Source organism: Terrapene carolina, unplaced genomic scaffold (assembly GCF_002925995.2).
Source record: "Terrapene carolina triunguis isolate 2854851 unplaced genomic scaffold, T_m_triunguis-2.0 Scaffold42, whole genome shotgun sequence".
Classification (NCBI taxonomy): Eukaryota; Metazoa; Chordata; order Testudines; family Emydidae; genus Terrapene; species Terrapene triunguis.
Genome location: NW_020664393.1, coordinates 56,045,860 through 56,072,000, shown reverse-complemented (window position 1 = coordinate 56,072,000; position 26,141 = coordinate 56,045,860). Strand labels below are relative to the sequence as shown.

The 26,141-nt window shown below is 41.7% G+C and overlaps 1 protein-coding gene across 1 annotated transcript in view; it reads left to right on the top strand.

The window, feature by feature from the left end:
- The window catches only part of ADAM17 (ADAM metallopeptidase domain 17), a 58,998-nt gene that overhangs the window by 8,231 nt on the left and 24,626 nt on the right, over positions 1 to 26,141 (top strand). The window contains 5 exon segments of the mRNA XM_024213251.3: positions 12,645 to 12,777; positions 14,308 to 14,441; positions 15,579 to 15,667; positions 18,405 to 18,573; positions 19,338 to 19,468. Coding sequence (XP_024069019.3) covers positions 12,645 to 12,777; positions 14,308 to 14,441; positions 15,579 to 15,667; positions 18,405 to 18,573; positions 19,338 to 19,468 — 656 coding nt within the window.

Sequence of the window (26,141 nt, the reverse complement as noted above, 5' to 3'; positions counted from 1 at the left end):
TGTTCCAAATGTGAACCTCTATTAAACATGAAGATCCAGATTCATTCCTGGTGGAACTTTAATGCAGTTTATCAGGGATGACTGTGGCCCAAAGAACTTAACATCAAACACTTAATTTCAGTAGGATATTGATGTAAAGGAGCTGTATACCCTTGGTTGTCTGGAAAAGTCTTTGTTGATTTACAGATTGTGTATCTAAGTTTATCACAACTGTCTTTTTCCAGAAAGTCCTTGAAGCATCAACCAATGAAATCTCAAGGAACTCCCCTGTCATACAAAGCTTAGTTCTTGACTAACTTTTGACTTGGGGTTTCCACACCTTATTGCTTCTGTAAAACACACTTATTGCACATATCAGGGGTTCATTGTGTTCATCTCTTCATTCTCCTCCACAACCTCCCTTTGTGCCACTTTCCTGTCGCCTTCTGTTTCAGGGATTCCATTGCTCCTTTCACCATGTTAGGAGTGATGTGTGTTCCTCCATTGCACCCCCACCATTCTTATTCTCTCTCCCCCCTCCCTTTTTAAACTGTATTGGAAAGATGAATAGAGCTAAAATGAGGGGTATTATGCTGAAATATGTTAATGTCTGCTATCAACCATTTCTTTGATCTGTAGACAATTACTAAGGTAGCTGAAGCTGATAGCTCTGCTCCACCATTTCTAACTTTCACCTTTTTCACCAAATGTCAATAGGGTTCTGCCCATTGATGCCTAGAACATTCTCTGAAATTTTGGAATTGACTGGATGCAGTGTTCAGAAGTTACCGTGTTGTATCCAAACAGAGAAATGACAGCAAGTTGAGTGTAAGATCTTATAGGTTTGGCCAGTTACTGGTTGTATCTACCTGGGTTCTGACCCATCCAAAATTTATTTGTGATACGTTAAATCACAGTGTAGCACTTTGTATTCTGCTCTGTAACAGTCCAGTACTGATGCATTCATTTCTGGAGTGTTGAACAAAGTACAAAAATGGCATCTTCCTGAGGAAGGATTACATCATATGTCTTGACTGTTCTCAACTTCAGGATATATGAAAGCTCATGATTCATGAGAGCCGAGTCACATGATGATTCTCTTGTTTTGGAAGACGGAGCTGTATTGCATTAGTCTCACTTCAAGTGTGATGTTGAGGACTGACGTGAGGTTTCTTACTTTTTTCAATGTATTGCTTTTAAAAGGGAATGCAATATGTTTTACCCAGAATGGGCAATATCTGCTTTAAGAGGGAGTATAGCGCATACACTACTGATAACAGGCAGACTGATTTCTGACACCTACTGTATTAAACTGGATAAATGTCGCTCATCAGTGCTGACTGGGGCATTATTGGTGTTCTGAATGGGAGAAGAAAATTGAAGGCTGTTGGCTGTGAGGTAATACATGTATAAATGAGGAAGAACTCACAGAGCACTTCTTACAAAATCTCTGAATGATTTTTGGCTATTTTTAATTAATTAAACTGCTACTGGGGGAGTTTATGCTTTCAGAGAAACATTCACACTGTCCAGAGAGCGGACCAGTGTTTTCTGCAGTCTTCAGCAGGAACCCCATCAAGAAAAGATCCCTATCGTATTTCCTGTTAGCAAAATCAATAAAAATAACCACCTTAGGTGGAATTTTATAGTAATGGAAAGCCCTGTCTACACTGGTCTGGGATCTAACTGAGTTTAGGAACTTTTGTTTGCTTCTTCGAGTGATTACACTTGTGCATTCAACTCCAGGTGTGTACATGCCCTGAGCATAGTTGCTGGAAATTTTCCCCTCAGTGTTACCTATCAGGCGGCTTGAGAGCCCTCTTCTGCCACAAGCCAACAGTGCTGGTATGAAGTGCCCAGTGGACCGCACAACCCCCTCAGTTCCTTCTTACCACCCGTGATGGTCACTGGAACTGCTATCCTTGCTTTTGCAAGCTCTCTCAGTGGTTGTCATCTTCTTTCTGTACATAGTTAGTTGTAGTCGGTTTTAGTTAATTGTAGTGAAGTTCTGTCTCTTTGTGTTTTAGCAGAGTTTTTGTCCATTCCCCATGCCAAGGCATGCCTTGATCACCAGGCTTTAAGCCCTGCGCCTCCTGCAACAAAGCTATGCCTCTGAGCAATGCACGCTCAAGCTGCCTGAAGTGCCTAGGAAAAGCTCACACTGGGGACTGTTGCCAGATCTGTAGGGACTTTAGACCTCACATGGAGAAGGACTGGGAGGCCAGGCTGAAGTTTTTGGTCATGGAGGTGGCTCTGAGACCTCCATCTGAGCTAGGCCATTCAGACTTGGCACTGAGTGCCTCGGCATCAGTAAAGAGTGCTCCTCCTACTGTACCAGAGTCCTGGCACCAATCGCCATCCCCAGTACCTAGGAAAAGGCATAAGAAACAGCCGGCTGAGAGGGGGCAATCCCTGACCCCAAAGACGGCCAGGCATGGGGATTAGAGTACAGTGCAATCTAAACCAAAGCACTCCTCTGCCTTGGTACTGCAGAAGTCAGCACTGTTGGCGCAAGCACCGTTGAGTCTGGTACTGCACAGTGTGGTATCGATACTGTCTCAGTACTGACCATACCGGAGGCATTTGCCGCCGTCAGAGACCTTATGCTGTTGGTACCGGTATGACCGACAGTACAAGAGTTGGTGCTGATAAACAGGAGGGAACCCGCTGGATCCTATCATCTGTTGACATTTTAGCCACTGCAGGCCCAGCAGTGGGGAACTCCCTGGATAGACCTATTTGCAAACAGGTAGAAGAGTGTCACCAATTCTACTCCCTACTAGGCCACGGTCCAGGTATCATGGATGCCTTCCTACTATCTTTGATGGGACATCTTTACTATGCTTTTTCCCCTTTTTCTGCTTTTGCACAGAGCAGTGCTAAAGATCAAGAAGGACTGGGTTATTCTGATAGCCCTAGCATGGGCCCACCAAAACTGGTTCTCCACTCTACTAGATCTCTGTGGCGACTGCAATCCTGCTGTGGTCACAGCTGGAGCTGATTTCCCAGGACCGTGGTTGGCTGCTCCTGAACCTGAGCTCCCTTCATCTAACAGCCTGGAAGCTCCATGGCTAACTGCCAGGGAGCAGACTTGCTCAGAGCAAGTTCATCAGATCCTCCTAGGTAGTAGAAAGCCCTCCACTAGGGCTACTTACTTCTCAGAATGGAGGTGGGTTTTCTCTATGGGTGTCCCAACATGAAGTTTCACCCACGTGTTCATCCATACAAGACATACTTGAATATCTATTGCACTGAAACAACAAGGCTTAGCAATCTCCTCTATCAAGGTTCACCTTGCAGCGATATCAGCTTTCCACTCTCGTGTGGATAACTGGTCCAGTTTTTCAAATGACATGTCTGTCCAATTCCTCAAAGGCCTAGAAAGGTTATACCCTCAAGTAATAGAGTCCGTTCCCCCTGGGAACTGAAGTTGGTCTTTTCGAAGCTTATGGGACCAACATTTGAACCTTTGGCAACTTGCTCTTTATTATACCCCTCCCAGAAAGTGTTTTTTTAGTGGCCATCACTTTGGCCAGAAGGGTCTTCAAGCTCTGTGCCCTCACATCAGAGCCTCCATGCAGTCTTCTTTAAAGATAAGATGTATTTATGTGTGTGTGTGTGTCCCCCCCTCAGTTTCCTCCCAAAGTGGTTTTGTAATTTCATAGCAATCAGGCAATATATCTACCTGTCTTCTACCCAAAGCCACATGCAAATAGGAATGAACGTCTTCACTCATTGGATGTTAGGCAAGTCCTAGCTTTCTTCATAGAGGGAACTAAATAATTCCAAAGGACCACCCAACTGTTGTTAGCTGTAGCTAACAGGATTAAGGGTCTCCCAATCTTTTCACAGACAATTTCGTCCTGAATCACTTCATGTATTTTCATGTGTACGGTCTTGTTATGTTCAGGCAGGTGTTTTGCCACCAGCTAACTTGACTGCTCATTCCACAAGGTCGCAAGCATCCTCAGCAGCATTAGTGCAGATCCCTATTCAGGACATTTGTAAAGCAGTGATCTGGTCATCAGTGCACACATTCTCCTCCCATTACGCCATCACTCACCACGCCAGAGATGATGCAAATTTGGTCGAGCTGTTCTGCAGTCTGTGTAACCATGAACTCCGATCCCTCCACCTATTTAACTGCTTGGAAGTCACCTGGAGTGGAATGCACATGTGCAATCACTCAAAGAAGAATAAACGGTTACTAACCTTCCGTAACTGCTGTTTTTCGAGATGTGTTGCAAATGTCCATTCCACGACTCGCCCTCCTGCCCCTCTACAACAGAGTTTTCTGGAAAGAAGTAACTGAGGGTGTCGTAGGGTTGGCTGGGCACTTTATACCGGCACTATCAGCAAGCAGCAGCAGAGTGCACTTGAGCCACCCCAACAAGTACCACCCTGGCTTGTTCTTGTTAGTACCTGTTTTTTCTAACCTGTCTTGGCAAGCCAGGGTGGTTGGGAACAAGCTCTGTTAGAAATATTACGAACCAGTTTAGCTGGAAATGGGTTTAAAACAAGTTTTTAAAACTTGTTTCTTGTCCCATGATAAACTGCTTAACGTATACAACCAATTCTTGCTTTGAGCCATCTTCACACACAGGTATTCCTGTGTACATGTGCTCATAACAGGCAAACATAACAGGCAAAAAAAATACTTATTTAGATTGATAGAAACACAGAAATTGCCTATCTACTTATGGGATAGATGAGACTAGAGCAGTGGTTCTCAACCTTTCCAGACTACTGTACCCCTTTCAGGGGTCTGATTTGTCTTGCATACCTCCAAATTACACCTCACTTAAAAACTACTTGCTTACAAAATCAGACATAAAAATACAAAAATGTCACAGCACACTATTACTGAAAAATTGCTTGCTTTTCTAACTTTTACCATATAATTATAAAATAAATCAAGTGGAATATAACTATTGTACTTAAATTTCAGTGTGTAGTTTATAGAGCAGTATAAACAAGTCATTGTCTGTATGAAATTTTAGTTTGTACTGACTTCGCTAGTGCTTTTTATGTAGCCTGTTGTAAAACTAGGCAAATATCTAGATGAATTGATCTACTTCCTGGAAGACCTCTGTGTATCCCCAGGGGTACATGTACCCCTGATTGAGAACCACTGAACTAGAGTCTTGGATTGTCCTGGAGTCTCCAGGAATTAAAGATAATCTTTAATTGATTAATGTCACGTGATGAAACCTCCAGGAATACATCCAACCAAAATTGGCAACCCTAGATAAGACCATTGGTTCATCTAGCCTGGTGTCCTCTTTCTAACAGAGGTCAGCACCAGATGCACCAGAGGAAGGTGCAAGAGCACCTGCAATGAATAATTATGAAACAACCCACAGGGCAGATTTCTTTCCAAACCTGTTTAGGGTATGTCTACACTGAAGCTTAGAGATGTGTTTCCCAGTGCACTCATCATGAGCTAGCATGCTAAAAATAGTAGTGTGGACATTGTGACCCTGGAGGTGGTTTGGGCTAACCACCTGAGTCCAAGTCCATCTGAACTCAGCCAGCTAGCCCGTGCTGCGGCCTGGGCCATAGTGTTCAAACTGCTATTTTTAGCACAATAGCTCAAGTGGAGCTAGTGAGAGTCTGTCAACCCATGCTGGTAATCGCACCTCTCAGCTGTGTTGTATGACTTATCCCTAGTTAATGGCTTTCTAACAACAGTGTACGCTGTTATGCATGTTCATGAGTATGCTGCTCATAGGCCTGGCTATGTTCCCACCTCATCTGTGAAATCCATTTGTATATCTAACTGGGTGACTTATTAATGGGTTGTTATCATTCTCGGTATAAGACCGGGTGCAGTGGTGTTCTGTGATGCAGTGCTGTTTTGTGTCATCTATACAGTCACTTAACTTGTATCAAAGACTTTCATTTGTGTTTCCTGGATTGGATTCAGATTTCAGGTTGTGAATTATATTCGGAATGAAATTAGGTCTTTTATCAAAACATTGCTACTGTATAAAGTTGAACTAAAGAGTATCTTGGGGTTTTTATCATAGGAGAATATACTCAGGATTCAGGTAGAATAATAAATTAAATTGCACTGAAAAAATTAGAAATTATAGTAATTATTGTGATTTGACTAGAGTTTATGTACCATTAGATAACCCTAGGCGGAATTTTAAAAATGTTAATTACACCTTCTAGGTTAAAATTCTGTTTTTAGACAAGTTTGACCTTTGTGTATAAGTGATAGAATTCAAAAGCATGTTTATAAAATGGCTGACTTGATATTTTTTTGCTACATTTTATTTATTGCTTTCAGGGCAATACATTGGATATGAGATCATGGGAACTTATTTTGTTGATCATAGAAATTAAGGGAGTTGAAAGATGTGAGTAGCACTTTAATTGGTAGCTGAACATTGGACATCTTTCTCTTTCCTAAAAATATATAGTTACCTCCACTTCTGATTAAGGATGTGTGGCCCCTGCAATAATAAATACCTTAGTTCTATGGTGATGTATTAGATCTGATGCAATGCTTGTTAAAATGTACCTTTTAAAAAAAAGAAAATGTTTGTCTGTGCTCAAGTGGGATCTGCAAAGTCTTAACCCCACTGAAATAAAAATATTTTAACCTGCCTAATGTCCCACATGGCTTGGATATGAAAGGAGAAAGAGAGAGGGAGGAATCAAAGGTGACCTCAAAGTTATGAACATAGGAGACAAGTGTGGTGGTTTCAGTTTTGGGGAGAGGGCCTGGGGGACTGTTTAGTCATCTTTGTGGCAGCAAAATATTAAAGGAAAGAGAGAGAGTTATAGATGTGGGACTACGTAGAGGGAGAGAGGCAGGGAGTTGGGATATAGATTTGGGAGTCATCAATATAAATGTGATCATAGCTGAAACTAGGGGAGCGTATGACACTTACCAAGGAGAGATTACAGAGGAAGAATAGAAGAGGGCCAAGGATGGAGCCAAGCTGGACTCTGTCAGAAAGAGGAGAAGTTAGAGCCTTGGAAAGAAACTACAAGAGAGCAGAAAGGGAAGATCTGACCCAGCACAGTGTCATGGAAGCCCAGAGGGGAGAGGCTGGGGATGGAGGAGTGGGAAGGGCTGACTGTGTCAAAGGCAGTAGAAGGCTAGTGGAGAATGAAGGCGGAAGAGGTGGTTAAACTTGGCCAAAATACATTTGCTTACTGTGGCCTCAATCCTTTTACTGAGCTGTGTACAGTTGGACCCTGGTGCAGGATCGGAGCTTATTTTGTTGAACTACTTACAGTTCATCTTTAACAAAGGCTGGATAAACAAGTAACTTGAGTTTCTCTTGTCTGTAGGTTTTTAAACATATTTTACAGATAAAGAGGCATCAGTGTTTAGCAGATACTATTAGATTCTTTTTTTCTTCTTTTGATATCTGAGCTAATTGACTGAATAATACCTGGCAGCAGCACATCTTATATGTTGCCAGAAATATTTTTTTTTATCCATCCTAAATGTGTTTGCATTTAATTTAACAAGTGTTTTCTTGTTCATTTAATACAATAAGTAGGAGTATCAGAGTAGCAGGTTGTCATTTGTTACTTTACATATCTCTAAGTCTTATTATTCAGCCACTATATCAACTCTACACTCCTAGTTTCTTTTAATATTTCCTTGTGTGTCAATAAGCTAACTCTGGAGATGCTACCAGAGAAGATGCGGGGCTGGCCTCCTTTTGCCTAACGAAAGAGACTATTCTCCTTAGCTGAGATCATTGAAAGAGACTGAGATTTATTGCACAGAATCTAAAGATGGAAAAGACTCACTGAGTGAGCTAATTGCTCCCTCTGCTAGTTTTTAATTTTTCCCAAACACTGCTGCATGAGAGAAGCTGACATAGGGCAATGAGTGTCAAAAGGAAAGCAGACTCCCATACCTCTCAGCCTTCAGAGTTTTCAGTGTGTGACAGGAGCCATCTAGATGTGTGACAAATGACTGAATTGTGGAACACCTGTTTTATTGCTTACTGCACCCTAAGCAACCGATTACAATGGTTTTGAAGTGTGAAATTTGACTTTAAGGATTTTTTTCTCATTGTGTGAATCAGACCATTTTTGCATTTGGAAACAAGTTAACTATGGCCATGCTACCTGTAACAGATTGTGAATAACCCAAACCAGTTTTGCACAGGTGAGAAAACATCCTTAAGAACAGGTTTTTCTACTTGAAAACCATTATAATCTGTTGTGGGTTCTTCAAATCTGGGAATTGCAAACAGTTGTTAGGCAGTGCGGTTGCATCCTCCTTTCTCATATTGCTAAATGGGAACATGGGAGGGTGTCGGGAGTCTAAGTATGGAATTGCTTGAGAATCACTGATCTGTTCATGATGCAACAAAACACAGGCATTCCATATTTCAGTTGCGTTTGAGGGTGAGAGTGTCCGTGCCCCGGCCAGGGCTTCTTGTGCATTGCCAGAAGGGGGGAGTGGTCCCTGCCCTAGTTTCCCCTATATTAGATTCCTGAAGTTCCCCCAAACCCAATACACACACAAATCGATTCACCCTCCTTGACAATTAAATCCGAGTGTCCCCCCTTCTTTCCAGTTACAATAATATACTGTAGTTGTTGCTCTGCATCTAGGGCCCAGGGACATACCTTGATGGAGGGCGCGGAAGAAGACACTGAGGGTCAGGTGTGGTTCCTGAAGCTGCTCCTAATTCATTTTTTTTTCAAGCTGACAGTCTTAACCGACTACCTAAGAGCTCAGGAAAAATCAGTGGGCTAGCAGTGTTGCCTATTTAACTAACTGGCCTGTAAAATTAGAAATCTTAGGATCTTTAGATAAGCACTTTCTTAAGACCGTGGTTTGGTAGTTGGGCCATTAGTGTGGCTGTCACAGTGCTACGGTAAAATAAATAAATCTATATTACAGTAGCACTTAGAGACCCCAGCTGAGATGGGGTAGGGGAAGGGAAGGGGTCCCACTGTGCCTAGGCATTGAACATATCCATATTGAGGTATGTAGAAACTGCCACACTGGTTCAGACCCAAGGTCCATCTAGCCTGTCTCTGACAAGTACCAACACCAGGTGTTTCAGAGGAAGGCGTAAGAACACCAGGGTAGCAGATGTCAGATAATCTGCCCCCCGATGGGTCTCATCCTGATCTCTGTTAGAAGTTAGGATAAGCCCTGAAGCATGCGGTTTAATATCCCTTCAAAATTATCATTAATTATAGCTCTGGATATTATTGATATCCATATAAATATCCAATCACTTTTGAAATCTTAACTTCTCGATCTCAGCAACATTCTTTGGCAATAAGTTCCACAACTTAATCACGTGTTCTGTGGAAAAACTATTTCCTTTTATCAGTTTTGAATTCCCCACCTTTTAATTTAATTGAACATCCCCTTGTTCTGTGTTATGAGACAGGAAGAACAGAAGTTTCTGTTCTCCCTTCTCTAGAGCATTATTTTATATACACCTCTACCCCAATATAACACAGTCTGCGGGAGCCAAAAAATCTTACTGTGTTATAGGTGAAACCACGTTCTATCGAACTTGCTTTGATCCACCGGAGCGTGCAGCCCCGCCTCCCTGGAGCGCTGCTTTACCGCGTTGTATCCGAATTCGGATACATATCGCATCGTGTTATATCGGGGTAGAGGTGTACTTTTATTGTGTCCCCTCTTATTTGTCCCCTTTAAGAGCTTACTGTATAAATAGAGAAGTCAAAGGAAGTATTTTCTACATTTTGCATATGGGGAGCTGAGGAACAGAGAGACTAAAGCCACATTTCTAAAGGTACCTAGGCACCTGAAAATGCAGGTAGAACCTAATGGGTTTTTCAAAAGCACCTAACTCCCGATGGGCCCTAAGTGATTTGCTCAAGGTCACACTGGAAGTCTGTGGCAGAGCTTGGATTCCCCCTCAAATTTCTAGCGTTCCAGTGCAGGGCCATCCATTCTCTAACTATTGCAGGAAGTTGTGGGGGAAGGGGAATGCCTGAAGGAAATACATTCATTTGGGAAAATTTTCTCCCCTCCACCGAAAGGAGGAGGAGAACAGAATGCAGTCTGGCATATATTAGATCAGTGGTTCTCAACCTTTCCAGACTACTGTACCCTTTTTAGGAATCTGATTTGTCCCATACCCCAAGTTTCATCTCACTTAAAAACTATTTGCTTACAAAATCAGACCTACAAATACAAAAGTGTCACAGCACCAGGATGGATAAAAATCAATGACTTTTTAAAAAATAATTAAAAAGCGGATTTTTTTATTTAAATCAGATTTTTTTGATAAAATGCTTTTTGAGGAAAAAACCTATCTAAAAATAGTTTTAATTAAGATACATTATAGCTCAAAGATATCTCATCATGAAATAGGGATTATAAATTCTAATTCTATAGTGAGAGACAATATAGTCATGTAATGTTTAAGAAAAGTTTTGTAAATGAGTTCCAATAGTTCATGGATTAGGGACCCAATTTTATGGGGCTCCAGGGGCTTCTGTATAGATTATTTAGGTTAATCTTTCTAGATGCCCAATGGGACTCAGTGGTTAGTCTAGAAGATACCATTAGAGATGCTTAGTTTTGCAGTTGTGGATTTGTGTCTCCAGAGATAACATGCTTGTTAACAGCCATAATGTTTTTAAATAAATAAATATATAGAGGTGAGAAATAACTGACCTCAACCCTATTGTCCTTCTGCAAATTTGTGTACACAGAGTCAATCCCTTACCTCTCTCTAAAAGTACAAAGTTTCAAAAATGAATAGAAGATTGTTGGGGGTGGAATAGATCTGGACAAGGAGAAGAAGTCTGGGAAGAAATGTGAGAAGGGAGGGACAGGCAGTAGAAACAAAAGTGAAACTGTTTGAGCAGCATATTCCAGAAGTCTTTAGGTCTTTCTGAGTGTAGCCTTCATCGATTTGAGATCTACCATATCATTCTCTCACTAGAAGGGAAAACCTATAATGGCAGCAGGCCATAAAAGAGACCCAGTTTGGGAATAAGAACCATTCAAGAAATTTATGTTTGCTGATGATGCTTTAAAGAAAGTCACACCAGTGAACTGTTGGAAGTCACTTAGGCACTTGGATTCAGCGACTGTTGAAGTGATAATCTCACTTTTAACAGCAGTCGCTTCTTCTGCCGGTGTAGAAAGAATATTTTTCTTCCTTTGGACTAATTCATTCCAAATTGAGAAATCATTTGGGACCTGAAAAAGCAGAAAAGCTTGTTTTTCTTTTCCAGATTATGAACAAGCAGGAAAATGAAGGTGAAGACGACTGAGTTAGCTGCAGAAGCCAATATTTTAAGTTTCTCATGTTGAACTGGCTGACATAGTTGATTTAACTTTTTGTTTCTTTTAAAAAAAAATTCATTTAACTATTTTAGTTAAAAACAAATTTAACAAAAACAAACCTGACTTTAAAAATCTTGAATGTTTAACTAAATTAAAAAAATCATAGGCTTGTTTTGTTAAAATATTATATGTTTGCTATTGAAGAGAAAAAATCCAGAATACTTAAGGTTGTGGTTTTAGTTAAATAAAACAATTTAAATGTCAATCTGGTGATGATCTCCTCCTAATACAACATGGCAAGAAAATCCTCCAAATATTAATGATTAACCTGTTGAAATGGAGATGGTTCACCTCCCCAATGGCTTCATAAATATCTGCTTCAATTACCTTTGGTAAATGAAATAACCAAACAATCATTCATTTTCTGATATAACTATAAAACTAATCTGAAAAGTTTTCAAAATAAATCACTTAAAAATATATAGTGTATACCTTCTAAAAATGAAACCTATATCTATCTCTGAGTTGTGAAGATATGTATTAAGGTTATAACAACCAACAAGAATGCACTTTTATGTTGAAATCCATGATTAAATAGAGTCTTCCTGACTAGTGATTTAAATCAATTTGATTTAAATCAAATCCACCCTGCACAGCACACTATTACTGAAAAATTGCGTACTTTTTCATTTTTACCATATAATTATAAATTAAATCAATTGGAATATAAATATTTTACTTACATTTCAGGGTGATACTTGAGTCTCTTTTTCACTTGTGAGGCTTCTCTGAAGCCGAAGCCTTGCTTGCCACCCCCTAATGCCGGCCCTGCACTTGCAATCCCCCCTAAACCCGTCTGGTGACACCCCCTCCCGGGGGCTGCAGCTCCCAGGTTGAGAAATACTGATCTAGATGAGTTGAGAACCCCCTGGAAGACTTTCGAGTATCCCAAAGGGTACACGTACCCCTGGTTGATAACCACTGTATTAGATGACAGAGGGAGTTAATGAATTATTCTGGCCCACTCGAGGAAAGCAGAAGCCATTGAACTGATCCAATGGATGGGAGGGTGCATACGCAACACAAGTGCAATTTAAGAAATTATTGGTTGGGTCATGGTAAAACTGTGACACTAGCTGTGGGCTAAAAAATTTCCCACTAGAACACATTTCATTAACTGTGAATTTATCCGTGCCTGTCACATACTATAACATCTCACTGACTGTATAAAAAGCATCTTTACAGGAATGCACTATAATTATTCTAAAATTAAAGTGGATTGCAGAGTGTGGAATATCTGTAATGTATGTTACAGCTGGATGCTATAATAATTGTTTAATTTTAATGTGTATTTTCCTCTTGAAACAGTTATAAACTGTCTCCATATCTATTTCAGAGAGGCTTGAATCCGTGCTCTCAGATTATGACATCCTCTCTCTGTCGAATATCCAGCAACACTCATTAAGGAAAAGGGACCTCCAGCCAGAATCGCATATAGAGAGACTCTTAAGTTTTTCAGCCTTGCGTAGGTAATGAAATCATCAGTGGCAAATATTGGTTTAATATTTGTTTTCTATTCTATGTGATTTTTTTTTAATCTTTTGAAATGAATACTATATAATTGCCAAAACAGAAATGCCTTTTGCATTTGCTGTTACGATTGGCTAATTCTTATGGGTCAATGATATGCATGGTTATGTGATTTGCTTCACAGAGACCAAGAGAATGGAAGATTATTTAACTATATTGTATTCCTCTGTTACTAAAGAAGCAGTGATTGAGATTTCCTTCATTTTATTGTTTACCTTAGTTTTTCATTAATTGGGTTGGATCCTACTTTTTCTTCAGATTCTGGCTTCCTTCCACTACTTTTGCCTGCCTTACATTTCTTGAAAGTCTCATTGTCTCCTTGTGTTTTATTGGTCTGTGGCTACCATGTTGTGCTGCCTGAGAATTGGTGTTTATGGGGACTTAGTCCACTTGCTCACATTGTGTGTAGACGGCCCCATTCCACAAAGCATTTCTCAGTTTGTTACAGAAATGTTGGGAAGACATTCTGGGCTCTGATGGGGACTGGTGTTTGATCGAAAGATTGGGGGGGGGGAAGAGATGGAATGAGGCCAGGAACAAGGGCGTTGGAGACAGTAATTTGACCATCTGAGGAAAAATCCCCCTACCTTTCTAAACACTGAAATTCTGAACTTGAAATGCAACGAGAATCATCTCCCGCTAAAAGGTGTAGACTGATCATATTCAGTCAGGCAGTCTCCTCATCTCACCTCTTTCCATGTGCCCTCCCCTTCCCCAGCCCCTCCAGAAATCCACAACTAATATTTACCATGATATACAGCATCACATAAGTTGGTATGCATATTTTCTACCTCCATCTGAGGCAGGAGGCACAGAACATGAATGAGAGCAAAATACTAGAGTAAATAGATAAAAATCTCCCATTTTCCTATTTTATATTGCTTGATACCTTGTCCATTTTCCACTTCCATTGTAACAAACACTTCAAAATACTGCCGGTTCTATCCCAAGGATAATTGCTGATATATACCCCAAAATCTGTTACACTGGTGGCAGACAAGATAAAAACTCCATGTGCTATAGGTTTTCCATTAAGGGCTATGGATGCCAAGTTTTGTCAAGGTTTTCTGGACATATTTCAGGAAATGGGATCATTGGGGTATATCTTATTACTTACCATTGACCTGTTTTGTTAAATCTTCTGGTCTGGTTTTCTCTGAAGACCAGCAATGCAGAAGAAATCAGCCTTGTTTGAATACCTTTTGGCAAGGGTGGCTGACTATATTAACTTTGGGGAAAAAATAACATTTTTTTCTTGTCAATAAACATTGACTACAGATGTTATAAATGGCTCTTAGAAAAGTACTGTCATACGTAATTCTGACAAATAGCATATATTTTTGTATCTTATTAATTGAAGAGTCATTGTCTTCTAACATCCAAAGAGGTTTCAGTAGAACAAGAAGCTGATGTCTGTTTCCTTATGCGTGGTTCACTTAAAACTAAATGGAAGTAAATTTATTTTACAGGCACTTTAAATTATACCTAACGTCAACGGCTGAACACTTTTCTGAAAACTTTCAAGCACTAATAGTGGACGGTAAAGGCAAGGAAAAGGAGTATCATGTACAATGGCAAGAATTCTTCACTGGACATGTAGTTGGTTAGTATGAGCTAGACTGCACATCATTGTTGGGGAGTAGCATAGCTTTGTCAAAATCTGCTGGCCCCTGGTGAATCGTGTATCATTGCTTTTTCATTGTCCTCAAGCGTGGTCAGAGTGGTAGATTTTGTTCCTGTGCTGGTCAATTTTCTTGACAATTTTGTGAGGCTGGTGCTGCATGTACTGAGATAAGGGTTTACAATCTGGCTTTGAAAATCATCAAGATGTATTTTACAAAAATACACACTATGTCCACTGTGGCTTCTGCTCTATTAAAAATGAGTGTTGACTTTAATTCCCATTGAGATCCTGGATTTTACAGTACTAGGAACTGAAGTCCTTTTCACAAAACAAGAACAGCCCAGCTAGTGGCAGTGAAACCTCGCTATCATGATAAAATGCCTCAAATCAGGTCTGGATAGACAACTCTTCTGGATGAAAGTATTGCCCAGTCTTAAACCTTGGCACGTCCACTGAGTATGGCAAGGATCGGCAACCTTTGGCACGCAGCCCACCAGGGTAAGCACCCTGGCGGGCCAGGCTGGTTTGTTTACCTGCCGCGTCCGCAGGTTCGGCCGATCGCAGCTCCCACTGGCCATGGTTCGCTGCTCCAGGCCAATGGGGGCGGCGGGAAGCGGCGGCCAGCACATCCCTCGGCCCGCGCCACTTCCCGCAGCCCCCATTGGCCTGGGACGACGAACACTGGGAGCCACAATCAGCTGAACCTGCGGATGCGGCTGGTAAACAAACTGGCCCGGCCCGCCAGGGTGCTTACCCTGGTGGGCTGCGTGCCAAAGGTTGCCAATCCCTGGAGTATGGTGATGTTTGTTAATTGTTTATGTTGGTAAAAGGCTCCATAACCCATTACTAATCCCCTGGGCCACTCTGACCACCTTTGCCTAAAAAAAAAAAAAAAAAAAAGGCATCCTAGTGCATATCACTTTTACAGAATTGGAGACTGTGTTTTAACATGTCTCCCTGGATTTCCTGATAGCATAGCACAGGGCTTTAGAGTGAAAACTACTCTGGTCTTTACAGAGAAAGCAGTATTGATTTAAGAAGAGGGGATGCCATTTGCTAAATAGATCAGTCAGTTGTCACATCAGTTAACTTAATTTTTCTTGTCTACATTTAAAGGTGAACACAATTCCAAGGTTATAGCGCACATAGGTGATGAAGACTTTACTGTAAGAATCAACACTGATGGCGAAGAATACAATGTAGAGGTACTGTTTGCTGTGAAAACAAGATTGAGAAAATAGGAACATCTTTGATGAAAAACAATACTATTTCCCTATTGCCACCCCAGCCACCTACACTTCTGTAGCTGAAAAAACATGTTTTGGAGGGATGGGCACTGACTGATTTTTTGTAAGCGTAACTTTTCCACACAGTCATATCGAAAAATGCATAGTTCTAAGCACTGGCAGAAGCAACAGATTGTTGTTCCATACTGAATGCAGCATGTTTATGTAAATAAATATACAGTGAGAAATTGTTTGTAGGAAAGCAGAATGTTCCTTATTAAAATTTGTGAGCCATTAAATGTGTAGACTACATCACAGGAATACTGAAAATAAGGCCATACAGGCATCTTGGCAATCTGATGGTGTAACAAACAACTTGTCATTACAGTAGAACCTCAGAGTTATGAACACCTTGGGAATGGAGGTTGTTCGTAACTCTGAACAAAATGTTATGGTTGTTCTTTCAAAAGTTTACAACTGAACACGGACTTAGTACAGTTTTGAAACTTAACTATGACAAAGAAAAATGCTGCTTTCCCTTTTTTACATTTAACAGTACCGTACTGTATTTGCTTTATATATATTTTGTCTCTGCTGCTGCTTGATTGTATATTTCCAGTTCCAAATGAGGTGTGTGGTTGACTGGTCAGTTCGTAACTGTGAGGTTCTACTGTACTTCAGACCACTTGAACATCATCAATAAACTATATCCTCGGTGGAATCCTTTGATGTGCATGAATTCCTTCTAGCTCACTGTTTGCTCAGTGTGTGTCGTGCCAGCACTTTAAAAGTGTGGGGTAACTACAAGGTCCAGGGCATCTGGTAAAACCACTTTAGGAATTACTATCTTAGATTCATTTATGCAGAAGAGTGAGTACCCACTTTAAAGTTTTGTTTTCGTATTGGGGAAGCATTTTTGAACAATGCATGTTTTCTAATGTGCTATTTGCTTTGTTCACTAATACAGAAGTAGGAGGTGTCAAAATTAAGTACATTCTTTTTATACTCTTTATGCTCTTAGTGCCCTCTTAAGATATCAGTTAAAATGACATTTGTATCAACCAAGGAAAAGTGGTTGAAGAACAGCAATGTAACCTGTCATCTATGTAATACGGACTGACTAAATTTACTTTAGAATACTAAATTTTAATTTTATTATTTTAATATAAACTTATTCCTTATATAGACTTCTCTGCATCTATATATGTGTCCGGTGTCATCCCAGTTATACCTTACAATAAAAAAGGAGCAGAGTTTGTCAGATTCTTAGAGATGACCCTTGATAAGTTATTTCTGCATCTAACTGTAGAGGAACTTTTGCTAAAACTCTGAGGCTTTTCACCTCCATAGTAAAGATTTGTATCTGACAAACAAGAAAAAGCTTTTAAAAAGTAAGTTGGGTAACATTTGTAACATTAGCGACATACCAATGTCTTCTCGAGTAACATGCTGTGCCTGTCTTCTACATAAGAAGGGACTTGGGGAGCTTTTAACGTTTTGGATTTGGCACTTAAACTTTTTTTTTCTCCAGGGTTAGTTTGAAAACCTAGTATTTCATTCTTGTTGTTTATCATTCTTGTACTGTTTTGAGCTTCTGACATAACGCTGGGAATATCAATAAATATCTCACAAATAGACTATTAAATACTTCCATAAAGAGTTGTTTCTATGCAGTATATTTCCAGACAAAAAGTATGTTAAGAGTGTGGAGGTTGACCATGCATATTAGTAAGTTGGGGTAAAACACATTCTATGGATATTGCAGTTATCTCAAAACCAAGAGTTTATAAACCCAGGAATTCACTGTTAAAGTTAAACTTGAAAGAAATCCAGTCATGTTAAGGAAGGGAAGTGCACAGTCAGGGTACTCAAACAGCCTTAACACTGCCCTGCAGTGACACCATGTGATTATGATTAAGACATTTTAGTGTTTGTGGTCCCAAATTAGATTAGACTGATTTTTAACAACACATTTTTCTTTTTTCCTTAATATGTCCTGTGAAAATTTGGGATTAATTTGGATGAGTTATGAGAGTTTAAAAAACTATACTTTATGCAGGCACGGTAATATATTGTTACTAAAAGGGAGTTTTAATAACTATCTCCCAGTGTGCTACTGGGAAGGGAGGCTGAACTTGCACATGAAGTACCTGCGGACTCATGAAATATGCAAGTGTGCACTCACGTATTCCATATGATCTATTATGGCTTATACTGAATGAGGCAGGGTTCTAAGTAGTAAATTTCCTACCTGTGCCCACCCCTGCAGTTCTTAGGACCATTCTGGGGGGAGAGACCTCTCAGCTTTCTTTTCTTACAAATAAACTTTTTTGAAAGTACTGTTTTAAAGCTTCAAAAGTGGCTGCATAGTTCCCTACCTTTTGATGAAGATGTAGATGGCTGCTGCTGCTTTGCCCATGGGGCAGTTAAGAAGGTCTAAGAATTCTTGATGTCTATTTTTTTTTTTAATCTGTTGACCATTTCTCAATGTAAGGAGTTGAATCCCGCTTGTGCTATTCATGCAAATAGTCCTACTGAAATCAGTAGAACTACTTGTGTGAGTAAAGTAGGTGGGACAAGGCCCTGAGTTCTATGTACACAGCTGTGGCTATTTTTAGTGGGACTTTTTGGCCATATTTATTAAATATGTATAATCCTAGAAGCCCTTGCATGCTCACTATACCTAAATCACTTGCATTTCTTGTATTACTTTTAGCCACTTTGGAGGTATATAGATAATACTCAAGATGAAAGACTCTTGGTCTACAGATCTGAAGATATTAAGGATTTCTCACGTTTACAGTCCCCCAAAGTGTGTGGCTATTTAAAACGTAAGGAGGAAGAATTACTGCCCGAAGGACTAGAGGGCAGCCATTTAAATGAAGGTGAGCATCCTGCTATTTAGAGTGAAATGTTTGAAACCTATTCATATAGCTACGTAGTAATGTAAGACTAGTATCTGGCCATGAGGCTTTCATGTTTAGAAAATTGTCTACTTTGCTGTCTCTCTCTTATATCACTTTTAAAACTCATCGTTGCAGGGGAGGGCAAACACACCACCAAAGGCCATCACCAATTTGGGGGAAGGAGGATGCTCAGAAAGGATATTTGGCTCCTTCAAAGCACAGAACTGACCAATACAAGTCCCTCACCTTTTCAATGATTTAATAGTTACCCGTTTTGCTTTAAAGTTGACCTGAAAATGGCTTTATGGGATTGTGCCTTGCTTTTGTCTCTTTATGATGTACAAAGAGAGGCTATATGGCATCTAGTGCTCTTCTCTAGAGAGTCTTTGGAGCCATGATTGACTCTATGTAGAGTTGGATCTAGCCCTTCTCTGCCAGGATTGGTAGAACACGGGGGGTGTAGATGGGAGGTTTGGTTAAGGGGAAAATAATGTGAAAGGCTTAGTTGACTGGCTGGAGAAATAAAGCTAGTTTTACTTTTTCCCTGTACAGTTTTACTGTTCTTCACTACTTTCCTAGAACAAATAGGTTGGAGGAGTATTAGGAAGACTTTTTATGCTTTCAGAGGGGTTACTCTAAAAAACCCAACTAATCACGTTATCAAATGGAAACTAAAGATGTTATTAATTGTCAAGGAATGTGTGTGTCTAATATATTTGATTTCACTTCAACATTCAAATCAGTGAACATCCTTCGGGAGAAAAGAGCCATTGCAGACCACTCCAAGAACACATGCAAGATATTAGTGGTGGCAGATCATCGCTTCTTCAAGTATATGGGCCGCGGGGAGGAAAGCACAACTATTAATTACTTAGTAAGTATGTGACAGTCTGTTGTTGTTTGCTAGAAGAAGTCACGCAGGCAGATGCACTGCAGCTGGAAGCTGGTGCTATAGTAGTTAGAAAGCTAGCATGACCTATATGTTATCCAATGCTGTATTTAATGGTGAACTCTGAGTGCTGTTTACCTTGAGGGGTGTTAAATTAAGTTTTTTAAAAGAAATTATTTTGCACTGATGGCTAATGCTGCAATTAAATAAATCTTTGAGCAGAATATTTTTAAGCAGCTCTTCTAACTTCTTTCATCCCCATCCCCCCTAAATGGGCTACCTATTAAGATTTTCTCTTAAGAGTTGTCTTTTAACTCTAAGTTTGTAGAATCATACAGATGCATTAATTTATGTTGTTGTTTAGCTTGTTTACTGTGAAGCTCTTCATTTAAAATCTACCAACAGTGACTATTTGAGTACAGGATATTTTTCCAATTGTGTAACACTTCTGTCCAAAAGGATAAGTAGTTCACAGCCAGCCTCCTGCATAGTTATTTATAGCAAATCTAGAACATCTCTCCCTTCTAACCAGCTAGAAATATCAGGAAGAACCCGATAAACTTCTGTGATAAGAAAAATGTGCAGTTCTTAAAGAAATATCAAAATAAGACCACCCACATTCATTGTATGAATAAACATGAGTGCAACAGACGATTCTTCTTTGAGTAGTGTCCCTAGGTGTGCTTGCGTCTCTGTGCTGCTGACCGGAGAACTTCTGTAGCAGGGTCTCCGAGGCCCGCACATGCACTGTCTCCCTTCGTGCCCCGTCACAAGGCTAGTGAGTGCATGCTGGCTTAACCCCCCTCAGTTCCTTCTCAACCGCCCCTGGCTAGGGACGGAGCTATTCGCAGTCTGTTGGGACCATTACTTTTGATTTGCATCTCTGTAGTTAGCTTCCTAGTTCTTAGTTGTAGTTGTAGCATTTTCCCTTTTTCATATCTTTTCCCCCTGAAAATTTAAAAAATAAAATAAGACTATTTCCCCCCCCCCCCCTTGTTGGGGACCCTTCCCCCAATGGGTATGTGTGGTTCATCGGGCTTCAAGAAGTGCCTCTCTTGCAAAGAGGCTATCCCTGTCACAGACAAGCACTGCCTGGGCATTTGCGGCCTCGGGGAAGGCTTCATTCAGCAAAAGTGTGATCTCTGCCAGCAGCTAGGCCCTGGTCTCATAAAGACAGAGAGCTCAGAAAGATTATTATTTTCATGGAGGCGGCTCTCCAGACCCACACCACGAATCACTTGGCAGACGTGAGTCTTCCCCACAGCCCTCAATATCTAAAGGCTATGGGTTGAAGAAATAAGCCCCACTGACCTCTCCTACTAATCCTTGAAAAAGAGAGTGGGAAGTCCCTACAGTGAGCCCCGAGATAGAGCACGCTGAAAAACATTTGTGGCTATATCCTCAATACTGTCGGCACCAAGACCATCTCAGACCAGTACCCATGACTCTCAAAAGTCCTTTGTGGCAAGTACTGTTGACAAGTCCATGAACCCGATGGGCACGGGCATCGAGTCAACGGCACCAAGGGATAAGGATAGGAGTAAGCACTCCTCTAAAAAGATATTCCTGGAATGAAATACTACATTGGTACCACCATCGATGCCTCACTGGGCACGAGAGCGACATATATGGACAAGATCTCCATTCCCCCCGGGCACTGCCAACAGCATCAAGTCAGTCGGTACCACCAGAATTCTGAGACTCTGGGGACCTCCATGTATTGGACATACCAGAGTCTCCTCTCCTTAGTGCTGGAACCTCCGCAGCGAGTCTTCAACGGCATGGGAGTCTTCCCTGCTGCCCTGACATGCTCTCCCGCTCTTCAGTCAGGGCTTGCATAGCAAACCTGATGAGCTGGCATCACAGTACTCCCAGGCTCCTTTACAGTAGCCGGTAACAGCAGGGTACTCAAGCATACCCTCATGGCCTCATCACCACCACCATCTTGGTATGTCCACCCTTGGACACCATCACTGACCTCTGACACCAGCACCCCAATGGCCAGACTGGGACCCTTGGGCTGCATATTGCCACCATGCCTCTTGAGCTTCCAGCCCCATCCAAGAACCCTTGAGGCACATCCCTTCAGCCGCAGCTTCCAGAGCTTTGGAACCTCCAGAAGAAATCATGGAGGATCACAAGGGCGCTGCTGAGCAAGAAGTGACCCCAAGGACCATATCCTCCTCCTCCCCGGATGAGGCTGTCATGCATTCCCTGCCATCTCTGGAAAATGACTTTTGTCTCTTCCAGGACCTGGCCAAAGAGTGGCGGACACTCTCCAAATATCACTAGAGGAAGTCAAGGACACCCACCATTGTCTCCTTGACATACTCCACTCATTCTTTTCCTCAGAGATCACCCTACCCCTTATCAAACCCATTCTGGACCCAGCAAGAACCATCTGGCAGACCTCAGGGTTGGTGGCACTGACCTGCAGGCGGGCGGACAAAAAATATTATGTTCCAGCATGGGAGACTGAGTTCCTCTTCTCCCACCATCCACTCAACTCCATTGTGGTTGACACTGTTAATTCCCACTGATGAGGTCCACTCTCTACGATAGGGACTGGAAGCATTTTGGACTTTTGGGGGATGAAGGAGTACTCCTCTGCCACACTTTAGTTTCAAATCACCAATTACCAAGCCCTGACAGCGAAATAAGACTTCATAAATTATTTGAAACTGAATGATTTTATTGAGCAGCCACGACCAATTCAAATCCATTATTCAGGAGGGACAGTTAGTAGCAAAAACAATGCTGCAATCTGCCCTCAATGCAGCCAACACAGTGGTAAGGTCCATCTCCACGGTAGTAGTGATTCGACGTGCATCATGGCTCTATTTCTCGGGCTTCCCAAAGGAGGTACAGTCAACCGTCTAAGACCTTCCCTTTGAAGGCACTAAACTCTTCACGGAAAAGCCTGATACCTCTCTTCACATCCTGAAAGATTCTTGAGCTGCTCTCCATTTGCTGGGCATCTACGTACCAGGGCAAAAGAGGACGTTTAGTCCGCAGCCGCAGCACAAACCACACACCTCCCAATATCTGAATCAATGCTACTACAAGCTGCAGAAGAAAAAGAATAAATTTTCGAGGTGTAACCATCTGGCCTGCAATCTTCCGCATCCTAGCCATCTACGTCCAAACACCAATTCTGACATGTTGGTCGAGGTGTCAATAGACCACTTCCCCCCAACAGCTACAACCTACCACCGCTATCCACCCATTTAGTCACCAGTTGGCAGTGTTCAACAGCACCTGGAAATGTGCAACATCGGACCAATGGGTCCTTGAGATCATTTGCAATGGGTACTCTATTCATTTTACCTCGCCTCCTCCACGACAACCTTCCCTGTCCCGCTTCAGGGACCCTTCTCACTAGAGTTTACTACAACAAGAGGTAGGTAGTCTCCTTCAGCTAGGAGGCATAGAACTAGTACCTCAACATCTATGGGGCAAAGAATTCCTGTTGGGTATTGGGAAATAGCAAGAGCAGAAAGGAGGTTGGAGACCTGTACCAGAGCTCTCAATAAGATAGTCACTCTAGCAGTGGTCATTCCAGTGTTGGAAGAGGGAGACTGGTTTTTGGCCCTCAACCTTTAGGACCCCTACTTTCATATTTCAATCCTACCGACTCGCAGGTGATTTCTCAGATTCATTCTAGGACAAGACCATTACTAGTACAGGGTACTCCCCTTCAGTCTATCATCAGCCCTGAGAATATTTTCCAAGGTTTTCTCAGTAGTGGCTGCACACTTACACTCCCAATGGATCATAATTTACCTTTATCTGGGCAACTGCCTCCTCAGAGACTGGTCTCTCCAAGAGGTTCACTGAGTCACCAAACCTACAATGCATTTGTTTACAGAACGGGATTTACAGCTCAATGGCCAAAAATCCAGTGCAACACCTGGAATTCATAGGGGCTGACCTCAACTCGCTACAGGCCAGAGCTATCCTACCTCAACACAGATTTCTCTCCCTGGCCACAGTCATAGAGACCATTCCAAACAGCCTACAAATATCAGCCAAACACTGCCTCCAACTCCATGATTTTTCCTCATATCTTAGACTATGCACTGACCCTAAAAAGATCAGTGCTCTCTGAGCGCACCTAGTGGCTATAACAGCCTTCCACCAACCACTAGAGGGGTATTCAGTGCAGTCACACCCAACCATCAAAAGGTTCCTCAACTGTTTAGTTAACCTCTTCTCCTAACCTCAACTTCCTACTCCCACATGGGACCTCAACCTGGTATTTGAAAGGATTGACTTCTAGGCCTCCTTTTGAACCCGTGGCCACCTATTCGCTTACATACCTCTCAATAAAAACAGCCTTCCTGATAGCAATCACCTCGGCTAGGAGAATAGGAGAACTAGCTGCTCTGATGGCACATCCCTCCTACGTGGTATTCTTTCATTACAAGGTTACGTTTGGACCACACCTGAAATTCACTCCCAAGGTAACCTCCCTATTTCACATGAATCAATATTTTACCTTCCAATCTTTTATCCCAAGTCTCACCGACACAACAGGGAGGCTATACTACACACTCTAGATGTCAAAAAAGGCCGAGCCTTCTATCTGGACAGGATGAAGGTTTTCAGGACGTTCCCAAGACTTTTCCTCTCTATTGCGGAAAGATCGAAGGGCTCAGCAGTATCCGTCTAAAGACTCTCCAAGTGGGTCTCCAACTGCATCAGACAATGTTACCAAGTTCGCAATATGACCCCTCCAGATACTATTCATACACACTCCACGAGGTCGATCTCCTCATCCATCGCCTTTTCCAAGAATGTCCCTGTCTCAGAGATCTGTAGAACGGTGACATGGGCGTCAGTCCACACTTTCACAGAACACTATGTGATCACTGGGGACTCCGTCTCCGATGCCATCTTCGGCTCGACTGTGCTGTCATCTGTAACTGACCCAACTCCAAAGTCCCAGCCCTCCTGTGGGGATGCTGCTTGGGAGTCACCTACAGTGGAGCACCCAGAGGGACACTACTTGAAGTAGTTGTTACTTGCCTTGTGTAGTAACAATGGTTCTTTAAGATATGTGCCCCTGTGGGGTTCCACAACCCACCCACCTCCCCTCTGCTTCGGAGTCCTTGTCAATGATTCTGCGGTAGAGAAGGAACTGAGGAGGGTTAGCCCATGCATGCTGACTAGCCTCATGGCGGGGCACAAGGGGAGACAGCGCATGTGCGGGCCTAACGGACACTGCAACCAAAGTTCTCCAATCAGCAGTGCAGGGACACAAGCACACCTACAGTGGAGCACCCATAGGGACACCCATCTTGAAGAACTATCATTACTGTACAAGGTGTGTAACTTCTAACATTTCCTACCTGCCTAACTCCTGACTGGCTGCTAGTATATTACTGGGTGTACCATATTCTTCCCTTTGCCTTAGTGCACAATTAGCACATTCTTTCAGATAATGTCACAGTAGCTTAGTCTGGAGTTGCCATTTGCAAATTTGTAGTTAAGGTAAGTAGAACAGACAAATGTCACCTGTAGCCTCAACTATTGTAACTAGCTCTAAAGATGCTACAGCTGGTGCACAGCACTGTAGCTCATCTCATTGCCATGAGATGAGAGAGAACATGTTCGTGTCCATGCTTTGCAACCTAGACTGGCTCCTTATTACTAACAAATCCACTCAAGTTCCATGTATTGACCTTCTGGACAGTCCTCACTGTCTTTATAATCCATGTCTGGTGCCTAGATAGAATAATAGAAATGGAGGGCCCTAAGGGACCTTGAGAGGTCAACTAATCTATTCTTCTGCACTGAGGCAGCACCAAATATACTTAGGTCACCCCTGACAATTGCTTGTCTAACTTGTTCTTTAAAACCTCCAATGACGGGAATTCCCCAATGCCCCTTGGAAGCCTATTCTAGTGCTTAACTATTCTTACTAGGAAAAGCTTGCTAATTATAATCTAACCTAAATCTTCCTTGTTGCAGATTAAGCGTATTACTACTGGTCCTACCTTCAGTGGACATGAAGAGAAATTGATTACCATACAAAACTCCTATTAATACACCCCAGAATTATATTAGCCTTTTTCACAATTGCATCACATTGTCAGCTCATATTTAATTTTCTAATCCACTGTAACATCCAGATCTGCAGTACTACTCCCCATTTTGTTTAGTCTTTATTGAAATTCATCCTGTTGATTTCAGACCAATTCTCCAGTTTGTCAAGGTCATTTTGAACTCTAATCCTTTTCTCCAAAGTTCTTGCCACACTATCCTGCTTGGTGCCATCCGGAAATTTTATAAGCAAATTCTCCACTCCATTACCCAATTCATTAATGAAAATATTGAATAGAATGTAACCCAGTACAGACCCCTGCAGAACACTTGATATGTAATCCCAGTGTGACCGTGAACCATTGATAATTACTCTGAGTAAAGTTTTTTCAACCAGTTGTGCATCCACTTTGTAGTAATTCCATCCGGACCACATTTCCCTAGTTTGTTTATGAGCGTGTCAAAATCTTTACTGAAATGAAAATAAATCACATCTATGGCTTCCCTCCACCGTCTGCTAGGCCAGTAACCCTGTCAGAGAAGGAAATGAGGTTGGTTTGACATGATTTGCTCTTGATAAATTCATGCTGGCCATTCCTTATAACTCTCCTCT